At 46.8% G+C, this 19,471-nt stretch overlaps 1 protein-coding gene across 1 annotated transcript in view; it reads left to right on the top strand.

Annotated features, from left to right (window-relative positions):
* TSNARE1 (t-SNARE domain containing 1) overlaps positions 1-19,471 on the top strand; it is a 356,177-nt gene that overhangs the window by 204,169 nt on the left and 132,537 nt on the right. The window contains exon 8 of the mRNA XM_083449087.1: positions 13,193-13,360. Coding sequence (XP_083305213.1) covers positions 13,193-13,360 — 168 coding nt within the window. The remainder of the gene's footprint in view (positions 1-13,192; positions 13,361-19,471) is intronic.

Here is a 19,471-nt window from a genome sequence, read left to right on the forward strand (position 1 = left end):
GTCTAAATAAATTGAGGATGGAAAGGTGGACATGACAGTGTAGGTAATTTCCCCCCCCCCCCGAGGGGTTCGTCCCCCATCCAATAAGGGTCACTTTGCCAAAACTTTCATCCTTTCTTCCTTGCTTTCTTTTTGTGTGGGAGATACAGACTGTCCGCTTCTATATCATATTAATGATTATTTGTTTGTTTGTTGTGTTTATATCCCCCCCTTTTTTTCCTCCAAGGAACTCAAGGTGGCCTACATGGAGTTTCTTTCCCCTTCCTCACTTAATTCCTCAATTAAACCCTGTGAGGTACGTTAGGCTGGCCCCCAACGTTACCCTGAATGATCTTCATGATGGCCAAGTGGAGATTTGAACCCTGATCTTCCAGGTCCTAGTCTGGCACTCTAACTGCCACACCACACAGGCTCTTGATACACTATCCAGGCAGCGTACAACAGTTTATATATAAAATCCCATAAAAGGCAACACAAAATAGTCATGACAATGTATCCTGATATGGAAATTGGTGATGAGGACAAATCTCAGGTGTGTATATTAGGTGGGATGGGGAGGAGGGAGGGGGAAGGTTGAAAGGAGCTTGGTTTGTATCTGGGCTTCTCCATCTCTCTTTGACATCCAAGTTTTCTAAGTGGGGAGGCGTCCCAGCATGACCCCAGTGAATCTGCCTTTTTGAGGACTTTCTCCTAGTTTCTCATTATTCCCAGTCTCTATCTCTCCACATTTCCACATCAGTCTGTTCCATCCTGATGAGGGAAGGTGTGTTGTGCAGCACCCAAAAGATCTTGGGTTCAAGCTCCGGCATCTCTGGGTAGGACTGGGAAGAGCTCCTTCCTAAATTCTTGGAGAGCCGGCCGCTATCCAAAATACTGAGTCAGATGGACCTTCTCCTCCTCCTCCTCCTCCTCCTCCTTCTCCTTCTCCTTCTCCTCCTTCTCCTTCTCCTCCTTCTTCTTCTGTGTGGTGTAGTGCTTAAGAGCGGTAGACTCATAATGTGGTGAACAGGGTTTGCGTCTCCGCTCCTCCACATGCAGCTGCTGGGTGACCTTGGGCTAGTCACACTTCTTTGAAGTCTCTCAGCCCCACTCACCTCACAGAGTGTTTCTTGTGGGGGAGGAAGGGAAAGGAGAATGTTAGCCACTTTGAGACTCCTTCGGATAAAGTGATAAAGCGGTATATCAAATCCAAACTCCTCTTCTTCGTTTTCTTCTTCTGTGATCCCTCGTAACCAAGTAAGATTATCTTCCATAAACACGGTTTTAACAATGAGTCCATAAGTGACTGTGGAGGCCAATTATGGATCCACATGTCCTTCCACAGTGGGGACATTGGTTTCCGGGTGGGAGTTGATCACAGTGTGGATTTGCTAAGTGTACCTTCCTCTTAGCACATTTCTCCCTTTCATCCTGAGTTTGAGTGTCTTCACAGACCATGACACCTTTGGTAAAGGCTGTTCTCCAATTGGATGGAGTGCTTGCAGGCCAATGTTTCCCAATTGTCAGTGTTTATACTACATTTTTAAAGATTTGGCTTGAGGGAGTCTTTAAACCTCTTTTGTTGACCACCAGCATTACGCTTTCCATTTTTAAGTTTGGAATAGAGTAGTTGCTTTGGAAGACGATAATCAGGCATCCACACAACATGACCTGTCAAACAAAATTGATGTTGAAGAGCCTGACTTCTGATATAAGTCAGTTTCCTGTGTTCCTGATCCTGCAGCAGTGGGGGCCTAGGGTGTTGAAATGCTGCTTTTGTTCTCAGAAATGAGAGCCATTGGGATGGAATAAGTATTTTTGAGATCACCCTGGATCATCTCCAAGGTATCCTCTACAACTCCATGTCTGTTAAATAGTGATTTGGTGTTTTGGCTTTCAAAGAAAGAGCCATAAACCTCCAACTGGGGTGACTTTATACCGTGCTGATTTCTTCCTGCCCCCATTTTTTAATCTCCCCATTTTCATTTCTAGGAAGATTCAAAACCTTGCAGATCAAAACCCAGAGTGGCAATCTTCCCCAAGCTTCTTCCGAACCTTATAAACAGAGAGTGCTTAATTTTCATTTCTGACCCAAGGCAGATGTCCCCTACGGTAGGGACTTACTGCTCTCTGAAGTTCAAACCAATGATATCATGACTTTATTGAGGGAGGCTAAATTGCAGGCTGCCTCAGTGAAGGGACATTGTGGGTTGCAGCACCAAGGGGAAAGATTTCCCGCCTGTGGAAGGAACATAGGATCATGGGCACCATGTCTGTGAAATGGCAATTTGGTGTGTTGGCTTTCAAAGAAACAGCAATAAACTTCCATGTGGGGTCACTTTGCACGATGTTGTAGGTGCTGAAATGCTGCTCTGTGTTGTTTTCAGCTAGCTATGATAGTCAGAATGCTTCGCTGGCAGGTAGAACACAACAGAGCAGGGGTTGGCCTTAAACTCTGTGATTTTATTGATCTATAAAGCCCTGAAAGCTTTCATCTCTGCGGAAGGAACTTAGGATCATGGGTGCCATGTTTGTGAAATGGCAATTTGGTGTGTTGGCTTTCAAAGAAACAGCAATAAACCTCCAAGTGGAGTCACTTTGCACCATGTTGTAGGTACAGTCGTACCTTGGTTCCTGAACGCCTTGGCCCCCAAACAATCGAAACAATCGAAACCTGGAAGTGGGTGTTCCAGTTTTCGAACGACTTTAGGAATCCAAACGTCTGGCACGGCTTCCGCTTGGCTGCAGGACAATCTGGTAGCTAATCAGAAGCCACACCTTTGTTTCTGAACGGTTTTGGGAGTCGTATGGACTCACAGAACACATTCTCTTCCAGAACCAAGGTACAGTGGTACCTCAGGTTAAGAACTTAATTCATTCTGGAGGTCCGTTATTACCGGGTAACCTGAAACTGTTCTTAATGTGAGGTACCACTTTAGTTAATGGGGCCTCCTGCTGCCGCCACGCCACCACCGCACGATTTCTGTTCTCATCTGAAGCAAAGTTCTTAACTCAATGTACTATTTCTGAGTTAGCGGACTCTGTAACCTGAAGTGTCTGTAACCTGAAGTGTCTGTAACCCGAGGTACCACTGGAGTGACACTCTGTTTTTTTCAGTCATCTAAGATAGCCAGAATGGTTTGCTGGCAGGAAGAACACAACAGAGCCTCAAGAATTATTAGGATATAATTCAGGCAGCCGGGGAAATATTTAAAAATAAGCTGCTCTGCAATTTTATTTTATTTTATGTTTTAAATCCCAGTCAATGCTCCCATTGACCAAAGATCTGGGGAACTATTCACTTGGGTCATTTTCTGGGTGTGCAAAGGCTGCATGTTTCCCTAGAGGACTGCAAGTTTCACTCTGTCATGACATATGTTCATGTTGTGATTAAAATTTCTGCTGGTTAAATAAAACAGGCTCTTTTAAAAGAAAAAATAATAATAATATCAGGCTGCAGAGGGAGGAGGGGAGTGTTTATGCTTCTGCTCTGCTTTATTATTATTCTCCTTCACTCATGTTGCCGTAGGACCATCTGTTGGCATTGTAGATAAAGCCATCAGTTGAGAAGGGGAGGGGAGCACAGAGCTCTAAATAGACACAGGCGAGGATCTCTTTTAAGGAAGAAGCTGGAGAATTTGCTGGAGGCACAACTGCACTGTGCCAGCATGACCATCACTGCCTAAAAACGGCCTTGATTGCAGCAGCTATCCCATCAAGTGTCAGGGAGTGGCTTGGATGAAGAAGGGTTGTGGAAGAAGGCTGACCAAGAGCCCCCCCCCCCAGGGAAAGCACAGAGGGGGATGATTTAGATCCTGGGTCCTGCTGGTGGAGAAAAGGACAAACCCCAGAGGAGGAGAGGAGCTGGGAAGTACATGAGAACTGGGAGCTTGGAGGGTGAGGAAGAGGAGGAAACAGGCAGGTGCCCCAATACATAGCAAAAAAACAGGAATCTGCAGCCTTGCCACAGAGCCAGCCTGGCAGCTTTTCTGCTGACAGCCAGCAAGCCCCACCCCAAACTCCCAGAACAAGGCATCTGATGTATATCACAGAGCGGAGAGCCAGGAAGAAACTGAGGGCCAGTGTGCTGTAGTGGTTAAGAGCGGTAGTCTTGTAATCTGGGGAACCGGGTTCGCGTCTCCGCTCCTCCACATGCAGATGCTGGGTGACCTTGGGCTAGTCACACTTCTCTGAAGTCTCTCAGCCCCACTCACCTCACAGAGTGTTTGTTGTGGGGGAGGAAGGGGAAGGAGAATGTTAGCCGCTTTGAGACTCCTGAAGGGGAGTGAAAGGCGGGATATCAAATCCAAACTCTTCTTCTCTTCTTCCTTGGGGCTCTCCCTAGATAGAGGGAGCAGCCTGACACAGAGGGTATGGGGGTACAAGACAGTCTGAACAACTGCTTCATCTAGGTGGAGCATATCTCAGAGGTCTCCATATGTTCTCTCTTCTGCTTCTTTAATAAGGAATCTCCAAGCTAGCTGGTGTTTCCCTGTATTTCCCTGAACTGCTAACATGCTGCTCTCCTGGGCAGCTCCCTTGACATCCAATGGAGGCAAGCCGATTCTGACCAGGAAGTAAAACAAACAAAAAACCAACCCACGGGAGGTCCGGTGTGATGTAGTGGTTCAAGTTTTGAACTTGGAGCTAGGAAAGCAGGGTTAGTAGAATCGCCACTTGGGCATCGTGATGCTCACTTGGTGACCTTGGGCCAGTTGCTGTCTTCTCCTGGCCTAACCACCCTCACAGGATTGTTTTGAAGGAGAAAGGGGGAAATGCATACACCACCATGGTACAGAATGTTAGTATTTTCATTCTCCATTGCTATACAGGTTTATCAGGACAACTAGTCATTGCTTAGCTTTGCTTAATTCTGAAGGATGCAAGCAAAGAACCAAATACTTTCAGATAAAGTTATGTCATGCAAGGGATTGTATCCAGAGAGGACTCATCAATGTGTCCTACATGCCAGGTAAAGAAATACCTGCTGATTTGTTGTCAAAGGTTGTTAACAAAGAACAACTGATTCTGTATTGAAATAGGCTGCAAATGGGCTAAAGTCTACAGCAATGATGTCATGAAAAGGAGGAGGATGTTAGCATTTTCATTCTCCATTGCTATTGGATCTCGTGATCCACTGTTTGTGATAGGAGTGTGGGAATGGAACTAGACATTGTACTTCCATCCTATGTGCTTTTCTACTCTCTCTTGGTTCATTTCCCCCCCGGACAGAACAGACGTGTGAAGCTTCTGCTCACACTAGCCGTGTTTGTTGTTTTGATTTTGTAAATAAAGGAAGCTTTCACAATGCCAGTGCCTCCACAACCTCGCTTCTTGCTGTTACTCTGCTGATGCATTAGCGTGCTCACAGCTCCACCGGAGGTGGGACGCTGGACACTTGTGTGTGTCCCCAGGCAGGTCCATGGCCAAGGGGGCTGGCACATTCATAGAAATGCAATTTGATTGAGTGATTGGTTAGTTAAAATAAGAATGTGTGAAGAGCCTAGCTGGAGAGGGCCGTCTAGTCTAGCATCCTGTCCTCACAGTGCCCATGGGAAGCCTGAACACAGGACCAGGGTGCAACAGCCACACTCCTCTCCTGTGGTTCCTAGCAAGGGAGATAGAACCCAGCCTCCTTGGTTAGTAACCACTGACAACCTTGTCCTCCACAAATTTGTCGGACCCTCTTTTAAAGCCATCAGAGTTGGCACCTATCACTACCTCTTGTGAAAGGGAAGTGAGTAAGCCTCGTTGACTTCATTTGGGCTTGTTTCTCAGTAGACATGATTAGGAATGTAGCCCAAGTTGGGAGCCCCCAGCGCATCTTATTTAAAAGAAGATTAAGCCAAAGATGTTCACGCAAACAAGGACAGCCCCCCTCTCTGAAGTTGGTTGGGCAAACCCATTTCTGAGGACCCCCAATCTTCCAGGAGAGCCCAGTGTGCAGAGATGAATTTGTAGCTGGAATAGCAACACATACCCCCAACACGATTGAGGAGTTCCAAAGGGATTCTGGAAAAATATCTATAGCAGCTTCTCCAGTTAATTTTGTCTAAACTGCCAAACTGACCCACAAGAGACCTCCAGGCACTGTTTGCAGAATCATTTCCCCTGGGATGAAATAGAGGATAAGTCAGGACCCTTCTCTCCACCCTAAGACTGTCTTCTGATTCCTCTTAGCCTCTGATTCACCCTTCGGATGTGTGCTTTGCAATGCACGGAAATCCTTCATTCCAGTTAACAGTTTCAGTGAACCTGACTTAAGTGCTAGTCAGCATCAGCCCAAAGTGAAGTGCCAGAAATTGCCAACGGGAGCCAATTCTTTGACTTCCAGTAGGGCTATTTGTTGTTATGAAACCCTCTGAGCAATATGCAAAGCAAAAAGAGAGTGCGAGAAAGCAAATTATGCACAAAGACAAGCCCATCTGCATCCAGAATTAAGGAGCCACATCAATAAGGGGGGGGGGGATGTGTTCATCCATGCCTATTTTGCTGCACACCTCCTGAATTTTCATGCTTTAGCGTGAACCATATTTGATTATTTTGCTTTCTTTTAGAAAGCAGATTATTTTCGGCAACGAGAAGTTGTGAAGGAGGGGAGGCATAGATAACAGAGGAGAGACAGGGAACTATTCCAAAGAGACTTTGATGGGAAGCCAGGAGAGAACAAGAAAGCTCTGGGCCATTGGCTTGTTTAAAAATGGATATGCAGCCTATCCAGCTGTTTGAGACTAACAATCAAAGCAATCAATGAATACTCATATCAATGCACACATCCCCTTTGGCTATTTTTCTTTATTGATTTATTTATTTTTCACTGTCTTTATTTTATTTAAATATTTATCGGCCACCCTTTTCATAAGACTCCGGCAAGGGAAAACTGCAGCAACTTTGATAAAACATTAATAAATGCATCAGGGGGAAATAAAGTTAGCTTCTTTCTAGCAAGTCAGGTGTTTTTGCTTTTCCCATAAGGCACGGTATTGCTTTGCTCACCTTTCAAAATGGAGATGTCGGGGATTGAACCTGGGACCTTTTGGTGTGCAAAACATGTGCCTTGCCTCTTCAGCTCTGGTCCCAGCAGCAGAGAAAACCAAATCCCTACTAGTGGTGAGAACTCCCTACTGAATTTAGCCTAAAGTAGAACAAAAAATAATACACATTTAGAACTAGCACAACTCTGTTCATGCATCACCTTAGAATAAACCCATAGTCCAACTTGCAGTCCTTTTTTGGGTAGCTCTCAGTGACATTTGATGCCCAGGCCTCCCACCGCCTTGCAAAGCCAGGTAAGCGAGGCAGCAGGCTCTGGCAAGGACCTAGAGCCCTCCCGTCTCCTTCCCGAAGCCTAGTTAGCAATTTTCCAGCTTTGGGAAGGAGGTGGAAAGGTTCTAGGACCATGCCAGAGCATCGCGCCTCCTTATCAAAGCCTGATGCCTAGTTTAGCTGGATTTGGGAAGGCAGAAGGTGGGCTGGGGCTGGGGCATCAGATTTGGGCCTCGCTCCCCACCCCTGCGGGATGCTAGTGGCACTGTGGGTTAAACCACAGAGCCTAGGGCTTGCCGATCAGAAGACCAGCGGTTCGAATCCCCACGACTGGGTGAGCTCCCATTGCTCGGTCCCTGCTCCTGCCAACCTAACAGTTCGAAAGCACGTTAAAGTGCAAGTAGATAAATAAGTAGCACTCCGGCAGGAAGGTAAATGGCGTTTCTGTTTGCTCTGGTTCGCCAGAAGCGGCTTAGTCATGCTGGCCACATGACCCGGAAGCTATACGCCAGCTCCCTCAGCCAGTAAAGTGAGATGAGTGCCGCAACCCCAGAGTCGGCTGCGACTGGACCTAACGGTCAGGGGTCCCTTTACCTTTACCTTGACCCCACCCCTGCAACAAGGCAGTGTCAAAGCACACTTGCAACCTACTTGTTATGAAAAGTTTGGCTGTGCTGCCATAGGGCCACTAACATGACGCTCTCCAGGAGTTTCTAGACTGCAGCTCTCATCAACTAGCATGGGATCAGTCAGGGATGATGGGAGCTGCCCTTCATCAAAGTCTTGGGGGCATCATATTTACTCCCCCTGCTTTTAGAGGATCCTATCCCCCAACACCACAATTCATATCCCCATTTTTCCCTGGCATTCATTGCAGTGAAGTCAGACCCAACTAAGACAAATCACGCTCTGCGTGGCATGAAGTGAGACAGACCTGAGCATTTCATTCTGGGTTTCTGCTAACCTGGGGGCTTGACCTGTGTCTGTTAAAAGAGAGAGACTGGCAGCTATTAAAAAAGAGGGGAGGACTCCTTCTGTTCTCAAAACCCCATTCCCATCTCTCCCGCTGCAAAGGGTTTTCTCCTCCTTCACGTCTAATGCTGGCTGCTTAATGAATTCGTGCAGACTCGGAGCACAGAGCGGTCAACGCTAGGGACTAGAGACATGGTGCAAGGAAGCAAATGAAAATGTAGAGGCAAGGACTCCTCAGTGGAGCTAACAAGCAGAGGTGGGAGGCAGTTTGGTGGAGGGAGGGAGGGAGGGAGGAGGTTTTCTGTGTCTGTTTCTCCCCATTCCTTGCAATTCCAGGATACTTTTCTAAGCTACAAGTTTAACTCGCAGGATAAGCTGCAGTTGTTCGCTGTGGCTGCTGAGAACGCAGGGAGATGCTTTGTTCTTCCTGCAGATTTCTCCAAGCCCTGTAAACTGAAACTAATAAATAGCCGTGGGGCTTTTTTCTTCTTTACATCCCTTAACCTTCCAGTGCTTGTAAAAAGAGCTCTCCTCCCCCATCCATGATCTATGGAAGAGAGAGGGAGCAATTATCTCAGAGTTGCCTAACCTTCTTATCTGTCAAGGGCTGTTTTCACTCAATGCTATTCTGTTAGGGAGACACATTTGGAGAAGGTGATTTTGGAGCCAAAGGTGAGACAGGCCACTCCCTTTCTCCTGTATTCCTGTCCTCCTCCCCTCCACCAGCCCTATCTCTCTCTTTCTGCCCTTACCCCTTCTCTCCGCTCTTTTTCTCTGCCACACCTTTCTCTCGCTTTCTGACTTCTTGCTTTCTCCCCCCCCCCCCCATGGCATTTCTACCCCTTCCCCTCCTTGCCATTCACAGGGATTTGCCCAAGGGCCACATGAAATGGGCTGAGGGCCACAGGTCGCCCACTTGTGAATTGTTGTTGTTGTTTAGTCGTTTAGTCGTGTCCGACTCTTCATGACCCCATGGACCAGAGCAAGCCAGACACTCCTGTCTTCCACTGCCTCCCGCAGTTTGGTAAAACTCATGCTGGGAGCTTCGAGAACACTGTCCCACCATCTCGTCCTCTGCCGTCCCCATCTCCTTGTGCCCTCCATCTTTCCCAACACCAGGGTCTTTTCCAGGGAGTCTTCTCTTCTCATGAGGTGGCCAAAGTATTGGAGCCTTAGCTTGAGGATCTGGCCTTCCAGTGAGCACTCAGGGCTGATTTCCTTCAGAATGGAGAGGTTGGATCTTCTTGCAGTCCATGGGACTCTCAAGAGTCTCCTCCAGCTCCAGAATTCAAAAGCATCAACTCTTCGGTGATCAGCCTTCTTTATGGTCCAGCTCTCACTTCCACACATCACTCCTGGGAAAACCATAGTTTTAACTATACGGACCTTTGTCGGCAAGGTGATGTCTCTGCTTTTTAAGATGCTGTCTTAACCTGCGAGTTACCTGGATTTAACTATTCATAAGAATGTAAGAAGAATCTGCTGGATCAGGCCAATGACCCATCTAGTCCTGCATCCTGTTCTCACAGCAGCTGTGCTTTGCAACATTGGAAGACAGGATTTGAGCACAAGGGCTGCTGGTCCACAGCTTTTCCCCGAACATGATGCGTCAGGCAGCCTGATAGACATCCCTGGAACCTTGTTTTATCAAACTATGGTGGAAGCAGATGTTTGGTTGCAGCTAGGGTATTCTTAATGCTGTCCTTGTCTCCATGATCCTTTCCCTCTCTACAACTTCAGCCCTCACCCACCAATTTATTCAAGTGTAAGAGGGAGGGAAGGCAGCCCCTTCCAGATATTAAACTCCTTACTCCTTATTCATGTGGACCAGGGATGGGGCAAAAACCCAAATCCATTGACACTTAAAGAAGAACCTGTCAAATTTGCGCTTTCTGAAATGCTGCACAAACCAAAATCTGCACTTCCTTGAGTTTTGTGCTGCAGTGCTGCAGCCAAGTAACAGGTGGATAAATGCATCTACAAGAGTAAAGCGTGCATTAAAATGCATATGCTTGTGAAACAAACATATAGAAATTCTGTATTACAAAATCTGACCGAAACTATTTAAGGAATACCGTATTTTTCGCCGTATAGGATGCACCGTCTCATAAGGCGCACCTAGTTTTTTTGGGGGGGAATAAAGGGGAAAAAATATTTTCCCCTCCCCCAGGCGCGGGGCTGGGGCAGGTGAAGCCCGAGCTTCCCCCGACCCCAGCACCCAAACAGGCAGCTATCTGCAAGCCGTGGGAGCCCAGCGCTGGCTCCCGCTGCTTGCGGAGAGGTCCGCGAAGCCTGGACGCGCTGAGCTCAGTGCGCGCAGGCTTCAGCATGCAGGCAACTCTCCGCAAGCAGCGGGAGCCCAGCGCTGGGCTCCCACTGCTTGCGGAGAGGTGCGCGAAGCCTGCATTCGCCCCATAGGATGCACACACATTTCCCCTTCATTTTTGGAGGGGAAAAAGTGCGTCCTATAGGGCGAAAAATACGGTAACTTTCTGACAGCAAGAGCTGTTCTACGCTGGAACAGACTCCTGCAGAAGATGGTCTCTCCTTCATTGGAGGTTTTTTCAACAGAGGTTGAATGGCCACCTGTCAGGGATTCTTTAGTCGAGATTCCTGCATTGCAGGGGGCTGGACTAGATGACCACTGGGGGCCCTTCCACCTCTACAATTCTTCAGTTCTATGAAATAAGACATATTCACTGAACCCATCAAATAGGCCACACCAGGAATGGAAAGGCGGAGTCAGAAGTAATGGGCTGTTATTCTTGGATTTTAAGAACCTAAGCTTCCCATCACCCCTCCCTCCTTCTGCCTGAAAGATAATGCGAAAACAGTAATCACACTCCAGATCTCATCTGGAAAAGTCTTCAGAGTCCCAGGCCAAATGTTCTGCTGCTGCCTTGGACCTTCTTCTCCTGTAATTGCTTTGGGCTTCTGTTCAGTGCCTTGCAGCAGAAGACTCTCCCGGCGACAGCAGCGTGTGTTGGTTTCAGGAAAGGCGAGCTGGACAGGGATTATCCAGTCTAATGAAACCAAGCAGATAGTTCTGCTGCATCTCAGCTAAGCAAGGAAAATGTAGCTGCTATTCCGGCAGTTGTTGTTTAGTTGTATTGGAGCCTCAGTTTCAGGATGCTGTAGGAGTTGAGACCTTGGCTTGATCCAGCAAGCTCTTCTTAGGTTCTTATGACAATGGTACTTCTGGGTACCAGTTGCTGACAATCTCAAAAGGGGAGGGTGCCCCTATGTTCTGGTCCCACTTGCAGGTTCCTCATTTTAGGTATCTGGTTAGTCCTGTGAGGATGGGATGCAGGACACGATGAGCCATAGGCCTTCTGCAGGAGGCTCTGCTCATGTATTTATGTCCTTCAAATAGCAACTACAGTAAATCCCATTTTAAAATATATCCACCTTGAATTTGTTTTCTCCTTTTCTATGTTCGTTCTCCCCTGCAATCTCTGCTTTCCTTGGGAATCAAGCCTGTGGGTGGATGTTTGTTAATTTAAACCTCATATGGAGTAGAGGAGCAATAGCCTGCTAATGTAATAACTAATTTTAAATATGCATTGGCTCCATTAATAGAAAATCCGATCCCCTGTGAACTGTGGCACCCAGATGACTATTATGCCGGGGGAAATATCAGTATTGAAACCTACATAATTATTAGTACATATATAATTAATGTTTACAATATCAGCGGAACCGAAGGTTTATAAATGCACAGCTTCACATACATATCTCAGTGCTTTGAGCTAATATATGTTGAAGGGCAGAAATGTATCAAATTGCCACGTTTTAATTACACAGTCTGCCCCTTTAAGGAGTGATTCAATTTTCCAGCATTTGGATTTGTAAACTCTGTTAATTTGTTGGTTCTCTTCCAAGTACTGGTGAGGTTCATTTTCTACTAACGCTTTGATATATATTTCCCCCCAAATGTATAGATCTCCGTACATGACATATTTAATAACTGAGGGTCTGCTGTAGTTACTGATGCAGTGGTTGTGAGCTAGTTATGAAATCCCTAGTTCACATCTCGCCTAAAGCATGGACTTATTAAAATGTCTTAAGCAAGTCACTGTTCTCTAATCGCCAACATCCATTTGAATCACAGAGATCCCCTTTCCTTACAGAAAAAAAAAAAGTATTTCTGTGTTGATATCTGGGGAGGGGGGAGGAGTGGAAAGAATGATGGGAACAAAATTCTGCCTCTTCACAGCCACCTCCCGAAGTATGGGGGAGTTTGTCAGGGTTTTATTCCAGGACAGAGAAGGATTTGGGGCTTCTTAAATCTTTCTCATCCTTCTAGAGGCTGGTTTTTGCTCTCCGTGTCCCACACAAGCTCATAACAATGCCCGAATCTGGAGAACAACTTTGGCATCTCTAGTAAGGATGAGATAGTGTAAGAAAGTGGCAGAAAGTACTTTTGTATGCAGTGTCTAGTTCAACTATGGAACTTGCTCCATAGGAGGCAGTAATGGCCACCATTGGATATAGCCCATAGCTAGATAGATCTTCCTATATAAATAGAAATGGAATGCTGTCATCATTGGAGGATTTGTAGTGCCTGATCACAGTCCTGGATTTGCATGAAGTAAGAGCAGGGGAAGGGAACAACAGTGAAGGCAACTTTTAAACAGCAGAAGTTTCAGTAAATCAGGGCAGAAGGACACAGAGGAACAGAGAGAGGGTATGAGGGGCATGAAGGCACTGTGAGGATATAGGGGCTGCCAGTCAGTGTAGACAATATTGAGCAGCATGGGGACTCAGTATAAGGCAACTGCCTATGTCCAACTGGTTGTTGTTGTTTTGCGGTGTCAACCCTCTTATTGTGGAGTAATGTTTTTCTATCTGACATGATCCTCCTTTGGGAGTCATAGAATTGCAGAGTTGGAAGGGACCAATCCAACCCAACCCACTGCAATGCAGGAATCTCAGTCCACTGGTTCTAAATCCTGCTATGTTTTCTCCACTTCAGCAAAGTCCCAAGACCCCTTTCTCTAACCTGGCGGATGACGAAAAGATCTTCAACGGCGGAGACAGCTTGTGGACGGAACAGAACCAGGAGCATGCCCTGCTCTCCGAAATCACAGAGGAGGACCTGGAGGTCATCCGCCAGCGAGAAGAAGCCATCCAGCAGATTGAGGTCAGTCACTGTCATTGCGGGGAAACTGGAAGCCTCTGAGAGTTCAGTGCTTCAGCCCTGATGGAATTTTTGGAAATGCGGAGGAATATTGAGTGTGTCTGCAGTCCTTTGTGGGAATCCCGCCACACTGAGAAATCCTCAACCATTAGGGGTTTAGGAAATGCACTTGGCTGAGAAATAGTCCGATACAGTTCTGCTTGGAAGCTGATTTGGACTGTGAAAGTGCCTATTGGTGTGGTGAAAATTCAGCTCAGGGATCTTGCCAACAGAAAAGCAATACAATTAAAAAAAAAAAATGTTAGTGCTTAATCAGCAGCCATTAGGCATAAAGATTATGAGTTTATATACTTGGTCTGCACAGTGATTTTAATTTAAACAGGAATCTGTAACACAGAGCCAGCCAGGCAGGCACTGGCCTTGCTGGTGTTGTTGCTGTGTTGTATTTTATGAAATTTCAGTTTCTTGGGGCCTGTTCCCTAAAATGCCACTTTTGTACTGAAAATCACAACACACACATACACACACGAAACCTGTTGTTTGCCACCAGGGATTCTTTAGCAATAAGCATTCTGGATTTTTATATATATATAAAATCTTTTCTTTAACTGACTGGAAGCTGTATTGATGTAAGTGGTTTTACTGCTCTTTTTACTCTCAGCTTTTATATATACATTTAAAAAATGTTGCCTAGCTGCCTTTGCTTTGTGGTTAACTGCCTTGAGCTTTGGGGACATTTTGGACTTTTTAGTTTAGAGGAAAGGTGTGCGAGAGGTGGCAATGCAGAAATTTATAAAGCTCCCTTGTAACGCTAGAACTCATGGGCACCCAATGCAGAAGGATGTGGGAAGATCAGGACAGAGAAAGGAAAGTTCTTTTTAATGAGGCCCTAGTTGAACTATGGAACTCATTCCCAGGGGTGGCAAAGATGGTCACCAACTTGGGAGAGAGCTATCTATGGCTACTAGCAGGGATGGCTATGTTCTGCCTCTACAGTTGGGGGCCTCAGCACTCCTGAAGACAAAGTTGCTGGAAACCGCAGGAGAGGAGTGGGATCTTCTTCTGAGGTCCTGCTTGCAGGTGTGCTGGGCCCAGGGGTAACCCGTAAAACACGGTCCAGGACAGGTCCAGAATCCAAAGGTTCCGCTGGGAGTCAGTCCGACAGGACTAAGACAGGACTCGAGGCAGGAAACCAGGCAAGAACAGGACTCAGGCAGGATCTAGCATACAGCAAAGTTGCTCCCGCAACCTGGGGCGGGGTCCGACAGCCTATTAACTTTGTTGGCATAGCGGCCGGTCCTGATCCCCTGTCGATTCACCTCCCTGTTTCGCCCAAAGGTGAGCACTCCTCCTGCGAGTACTCAGGTCTCTCCTTCTCTCATACCTTAGTCTCTGCAACTCGGGAGACATCGGTGGGTTACTAGACCCAGGGGCCTCCTCAGTCTCCCCTGACCCAACTGGTAGTGGAGCAGCTGTAAGTGATGGCCCAGCTGGAGGCAACGAGGTCATCCCCGCATCTGGAGCCAGGGCAGGCTCAAGCCCCTGACTCGGCCCAGCTGGTGCTTGTTGCAGGGGAACCTGTGCAGACTGGGACTATTCAGGACCAGGCCCCAGACTTGGTTCAGATGTCGCCTGAGACAGAGGATCCGGTGTGGACTGAGACTCCTCTGGTTCCGAGTCCGAGCCCCAGTCCCAGGCCATCATATCACTACCCTAAGGAGTCTCAAAGTGGCTAACAATCTCCTTTCCCTTCCTTCCCCACAACAAACACTCTGTGAGGTGAGTGAGGCTGAGAGACTTCAGAGAAGTGTGACAAGCCCAAGATCACCCAGCATGTGGAGGAGGGGGGAAGCGAACCCAGTTCACCAGATTACGAGTCCTCCAATCCACCCCCAAATGATTCACACTTCACACATAATTTTTGTTTAAGGTTTTTTTGCATATTTTTGGCCACAACTTTATTAAAATACATAAATGTGAGTGGTTGCTTAGGCATTGGATATGACTATCTGTCCTCACGCCTAGGGACAGAACTGACTTCCAGATTCCAGCAAAAGCCAGTAAGAGAAAACAATATTGGGGAGAGCATGGAGCCAGGCACCAGACCCTCACCCCCCCCCCCATGCTCCTTGGGGCTTGCACGGCCCTAAGCCCCCTTTAGGGGTACGGACAAAAGAATGGCAAGCCCCTGGATTCCTTTAATGGAATTCCCTTTCCACAGCAGCATTGGAGGGGCAGTCACCACCAATCCTTACCCCTCCACCAAATTTTTAAACCAATGCCTAACCGCAACCTTACAAGTTGTGACGATTTGCTACGCTGTGGGTAAAAGCCTCAGCGCCTAGGGCTTGCTGATCAAAAGGTCGGCGGTTCGAATCCCCGTGGCGGGGTACACTCCCGTTGTTCGGTCCCAGCACCTGCCAACCTAGCAGTTCGAAAGCACCTCTGGGTGCAAGTAGATAAATAGGGACCACTTACTAGCGGGAAGGTAAACGGTGTTTCCGTGTGTGGCTCTGGCTCACCAGAGCAGCGATGTCACGCTGGCCACGTGACCCAGAAGTGTCTCCGGACAGCGCTGGCCCTTGGCCTCTTTGAGTGAGATGGGCGCACAACCCTAGAGTCTGTCAAGACTGGCCCGTACGGGCAGGGGTACCTTTACCTAGGCAAAAACCAAATGGCACCAGCCAATCAGCCAATTGGACAAAATTCCTACCAGGCCCCTGCCCCCAAATCAGGCGACCCCATGACAGGCATAGCAAGGTCAACCAAGATTCCTAAAATTAGTGAGGGTAGGCGGGTGATCCGATGCACACAGCAAAAGCATCTAGTCAAAGCTGCGTGGCTTCATTTTATAACCCTTGGTCCAACCCCCTAAATGGCAACACCAAAATTTGCCCAACAACCCAACCTCCCAATCACTGTGGATGGTCATCCAAACCAACCCGCCCAGCAACAGAGGGGTGGCCTTCCAGACCCCACCGCAACACGAGCTCTCTATTAATGAGAACACGCTTTCCAAAACAGGATTTCCAAAACACAGACGTTGAGAGGCTTTCTGTCTCTTCTTCTGAAGTGTCTTTTCCTTACTCCTTCCTTTAACCCCAGTGTTGAATGCAAGCAACTCAGGAAAAATAAGATGTTTGTATATATATCTCTCTCTCTCCCTCTCCATGCAGGGCTTAAACTGCAAATGAACTCTGCGCTAGGAGTGCACAATAAATCACAAGATTGGATTAAGAAACATAGTCTTGCGCCTCTCTAATTGGATTAGGCTAATTGTTTCAGGGTGGATTTGGGAATATTATTAGTGCAGCAGGAAATGTGATGCTATCAACACCGTTAGAAGACCATAAACGTTCAAACAAGCCGCCTCTTGCCAGCCAGTTTTCAGCAGGGAAGAGACACGGGGTAGAAGCAGAGATGAGAACTAGGCGTGATTTAATGTTGTAAACAGCAGCCTTAATTCAGCTGATGGGAATTATATGGGGCAATGGATCTCTAATGAAGCTAATTTTATGGTGGTGCTTATCTCCAGTGCTTAGAACTTCATGGAGTGTAAAGGTACATACCTGGAGGTGGCTGTTGACTCCTTGCCCGCGTGGACATCCCACTGAGTTTGATAGGATTCAAGCCCAAATAAACATACATAAATTTACCTAAGATAATTACAGACCCTCCGAGTGTCCCTATTTTCCAGGGACAGTCCCAGATTTACAGAAGCTGCCCCGGTTTCTGATTTGATCATGGAATGTCCCACTTTTCCTTAGGACATCCCCATTTTCATCGGAGAAATGTTGGAGGGCATCTCATCGGAGAAATGTTCGAGGGTTGGAAATGTTGGAGGGACACAGGTGGTGCTGTGGGTTAAACCACAGAGCCTAGGATTTGCCGATCAGAAGGTTGGCGATTCGAATCCCCGCGACGGGGTGAGCTCCCGTTGTTCGGTCCCAGCTCCTGCCAACCTAGCAGTTCGAAAGCACGTCAAAGTGCAACGTGTTTTCCTTTGTTGTGTGTTTTGTTGTGTCATTTTGAGATAAATGTGGAAAATCAATTTAAAAATGGGGAAAAAATAAAGGGGGGGAATACATGTAGAGTTGTACCTCGGGTTACAGACACTTCAGGTTGCGTTTCTTTGGGTTACGGACCCCTCCGAAACCCGGAGGTACTGGAACGAGTTACAGTGGTGCCTCGCAAGACGAAAAGAATCCGTTCCGTGAGTCTCTTCATCTAGCAGTTTTTTCGTCTTGCGAAGCAACCCTATTAGCGGATTAGCGGATTAGCGCTATTAGCGATTTAGCGGCTATTAGCAGCTATTAAAGGCTTAAGGGATTAGCGGATTAGCTGCTAAAAGGCTATTAGCGGTTTAGCGGCTTAGAAAAAGGGGGTGGGGAGCGAAAAAAAATCACAGGAACTCGCAAGACATTTTCGTCTTGCGAAGAAAGCCCATAGGAAATTCGTTTTGCGAAGCACCTCCAAAACGGAAAACCCTTTCGTCTAGCGGGTTTTCCGTCTTGCGAGGCATTCGTCTTGCGGGGCACCACTGTACTTCCAGGTTTCGGGGGTCGTGCATGTGCATAAGCGCGAAATCGTGCTTTGCACATGCGCACCAAATCACAACCCGCACATGTGCAGATGTGCTGCTGTGGGTTGCGAACGTGCATCCCACACGGATCACGTTTGCAACCCGAGGGTCCGCTGTATAGAGAGTTTGGTGATTTGCAGTGGCAAGAAAACCTCACCTGAATTTAGTTGAGTATTTGCTGAGGAGGCAAATAATTCATGTACTCACTTAGCGCACACGCGTTTCCAAATGACTGGCAGCTCTGGCAAGGCTTCTACCAACGTGCTGTAGATATGCTGATGTGCTTTGAGGCAATTACCGTTAGGAGCAGAGGGGGGTGAAATAACATCAACACATGGCTAATGTTATGTCACAATTGGCTGACAGACAATCAGAGCCAGCCGCACTGTGCTACTGCAAGCAGCCCCATAAAATATGTGCCGTCTAAATGTTTATGCCCCCGAATCCAAACACTGTAAAATGTTGGAGCTCGTCCTGCAATTTATGCATCGACTGCCTTGTGGAAGAAGGAGGAGAAGAAAAGACAAAAAAGAAGAGAGCAAATAGAAGATGCTCATAGAATCATAGAATCATAGAGTTGGAAGAGACCACAAGGGCCATCGAGTCCAACCCCCTGCCAAGCAGGAAACACCATCATAGCACTCCTGACATATGGTTGTCAAGCCTCTGCTTAAAGACCTCCAAAGAAGGAGACTCCACCACACTCCTTGGCAGCAAATATGTCCAAAGATGGAAAGTCCCAGTGAAAAATGATTGGCAATTAAAATTGATGGAATACACAGAGATGGCAAAATTTACCAGAAGAATAAGAGATCAAGATGAGAGACTTTTTTAACAGACAATTTGTTGAATATATGAAGACAAATTGTAAACAATTAAAAACGTTAGCAGGATCGACATAAACACAAGCAGTAAAAAAAATAGAGTAAAAAGATTAAATTTATAAATAGGTTGGAACTGGTTATGCATAAGATTGTGACATAAAATAAGGAGCCACGGAAAGGAGAGGACAGGAGAAAATGTTGATTTTTGTTTAGATTTAATTTTTTGTTCTATGAACATTGTAAAATGAAAAAGTGGGGATTTTTAAATTTTTATTTTAGGAAAATAGAAGATGTGATGAAGTATGATCCTTGCACATTTTTACTGCTTCTCCCAAGAGAAAGAAATGAAAAGCTCTGAGGATAGTCCATTACGTACATGCCGTTCAGCATGGTGGTGGAGTGTCTCAGCATTCCATTAATTTCTTGTTCCCTATAAATACATCGTTTTTTAGTTGTTGGTCCAGCAGTTTTCACATCCTTTCTGACCAGTGGGTAGCTTAGCCTCAGTGCCTCTGATCTGTGAAATGCAGTGCTCTTGAACCGAGGGTGAGTTTCTCATCTCCCAACGGCCTGCGGTGCAGGGTGAGTGGTCCGGTTAAAGTGCTGCAGAAAGAGAAACTCTGAAAACTTTTTCCTTTGCCCTAGTATATATATATTTCCCCTTTAATGTAGCACAACGAAGAACTGTCCCATTTCTTCAGAGCGTTA

This window comes from Podarcis tiliguerta, assembly GCF_965153285.1.
Source record: "Podarcis tiliguerta genome assembly, chromosome: 7".
Taxonomy (NCBI): domain Eukaryota; kingdom Metazoa; phylum Chordata; class Lepidosauria; order Squamata; family Lacertidae; genus Podarcis; species Podarcis tiliguerta.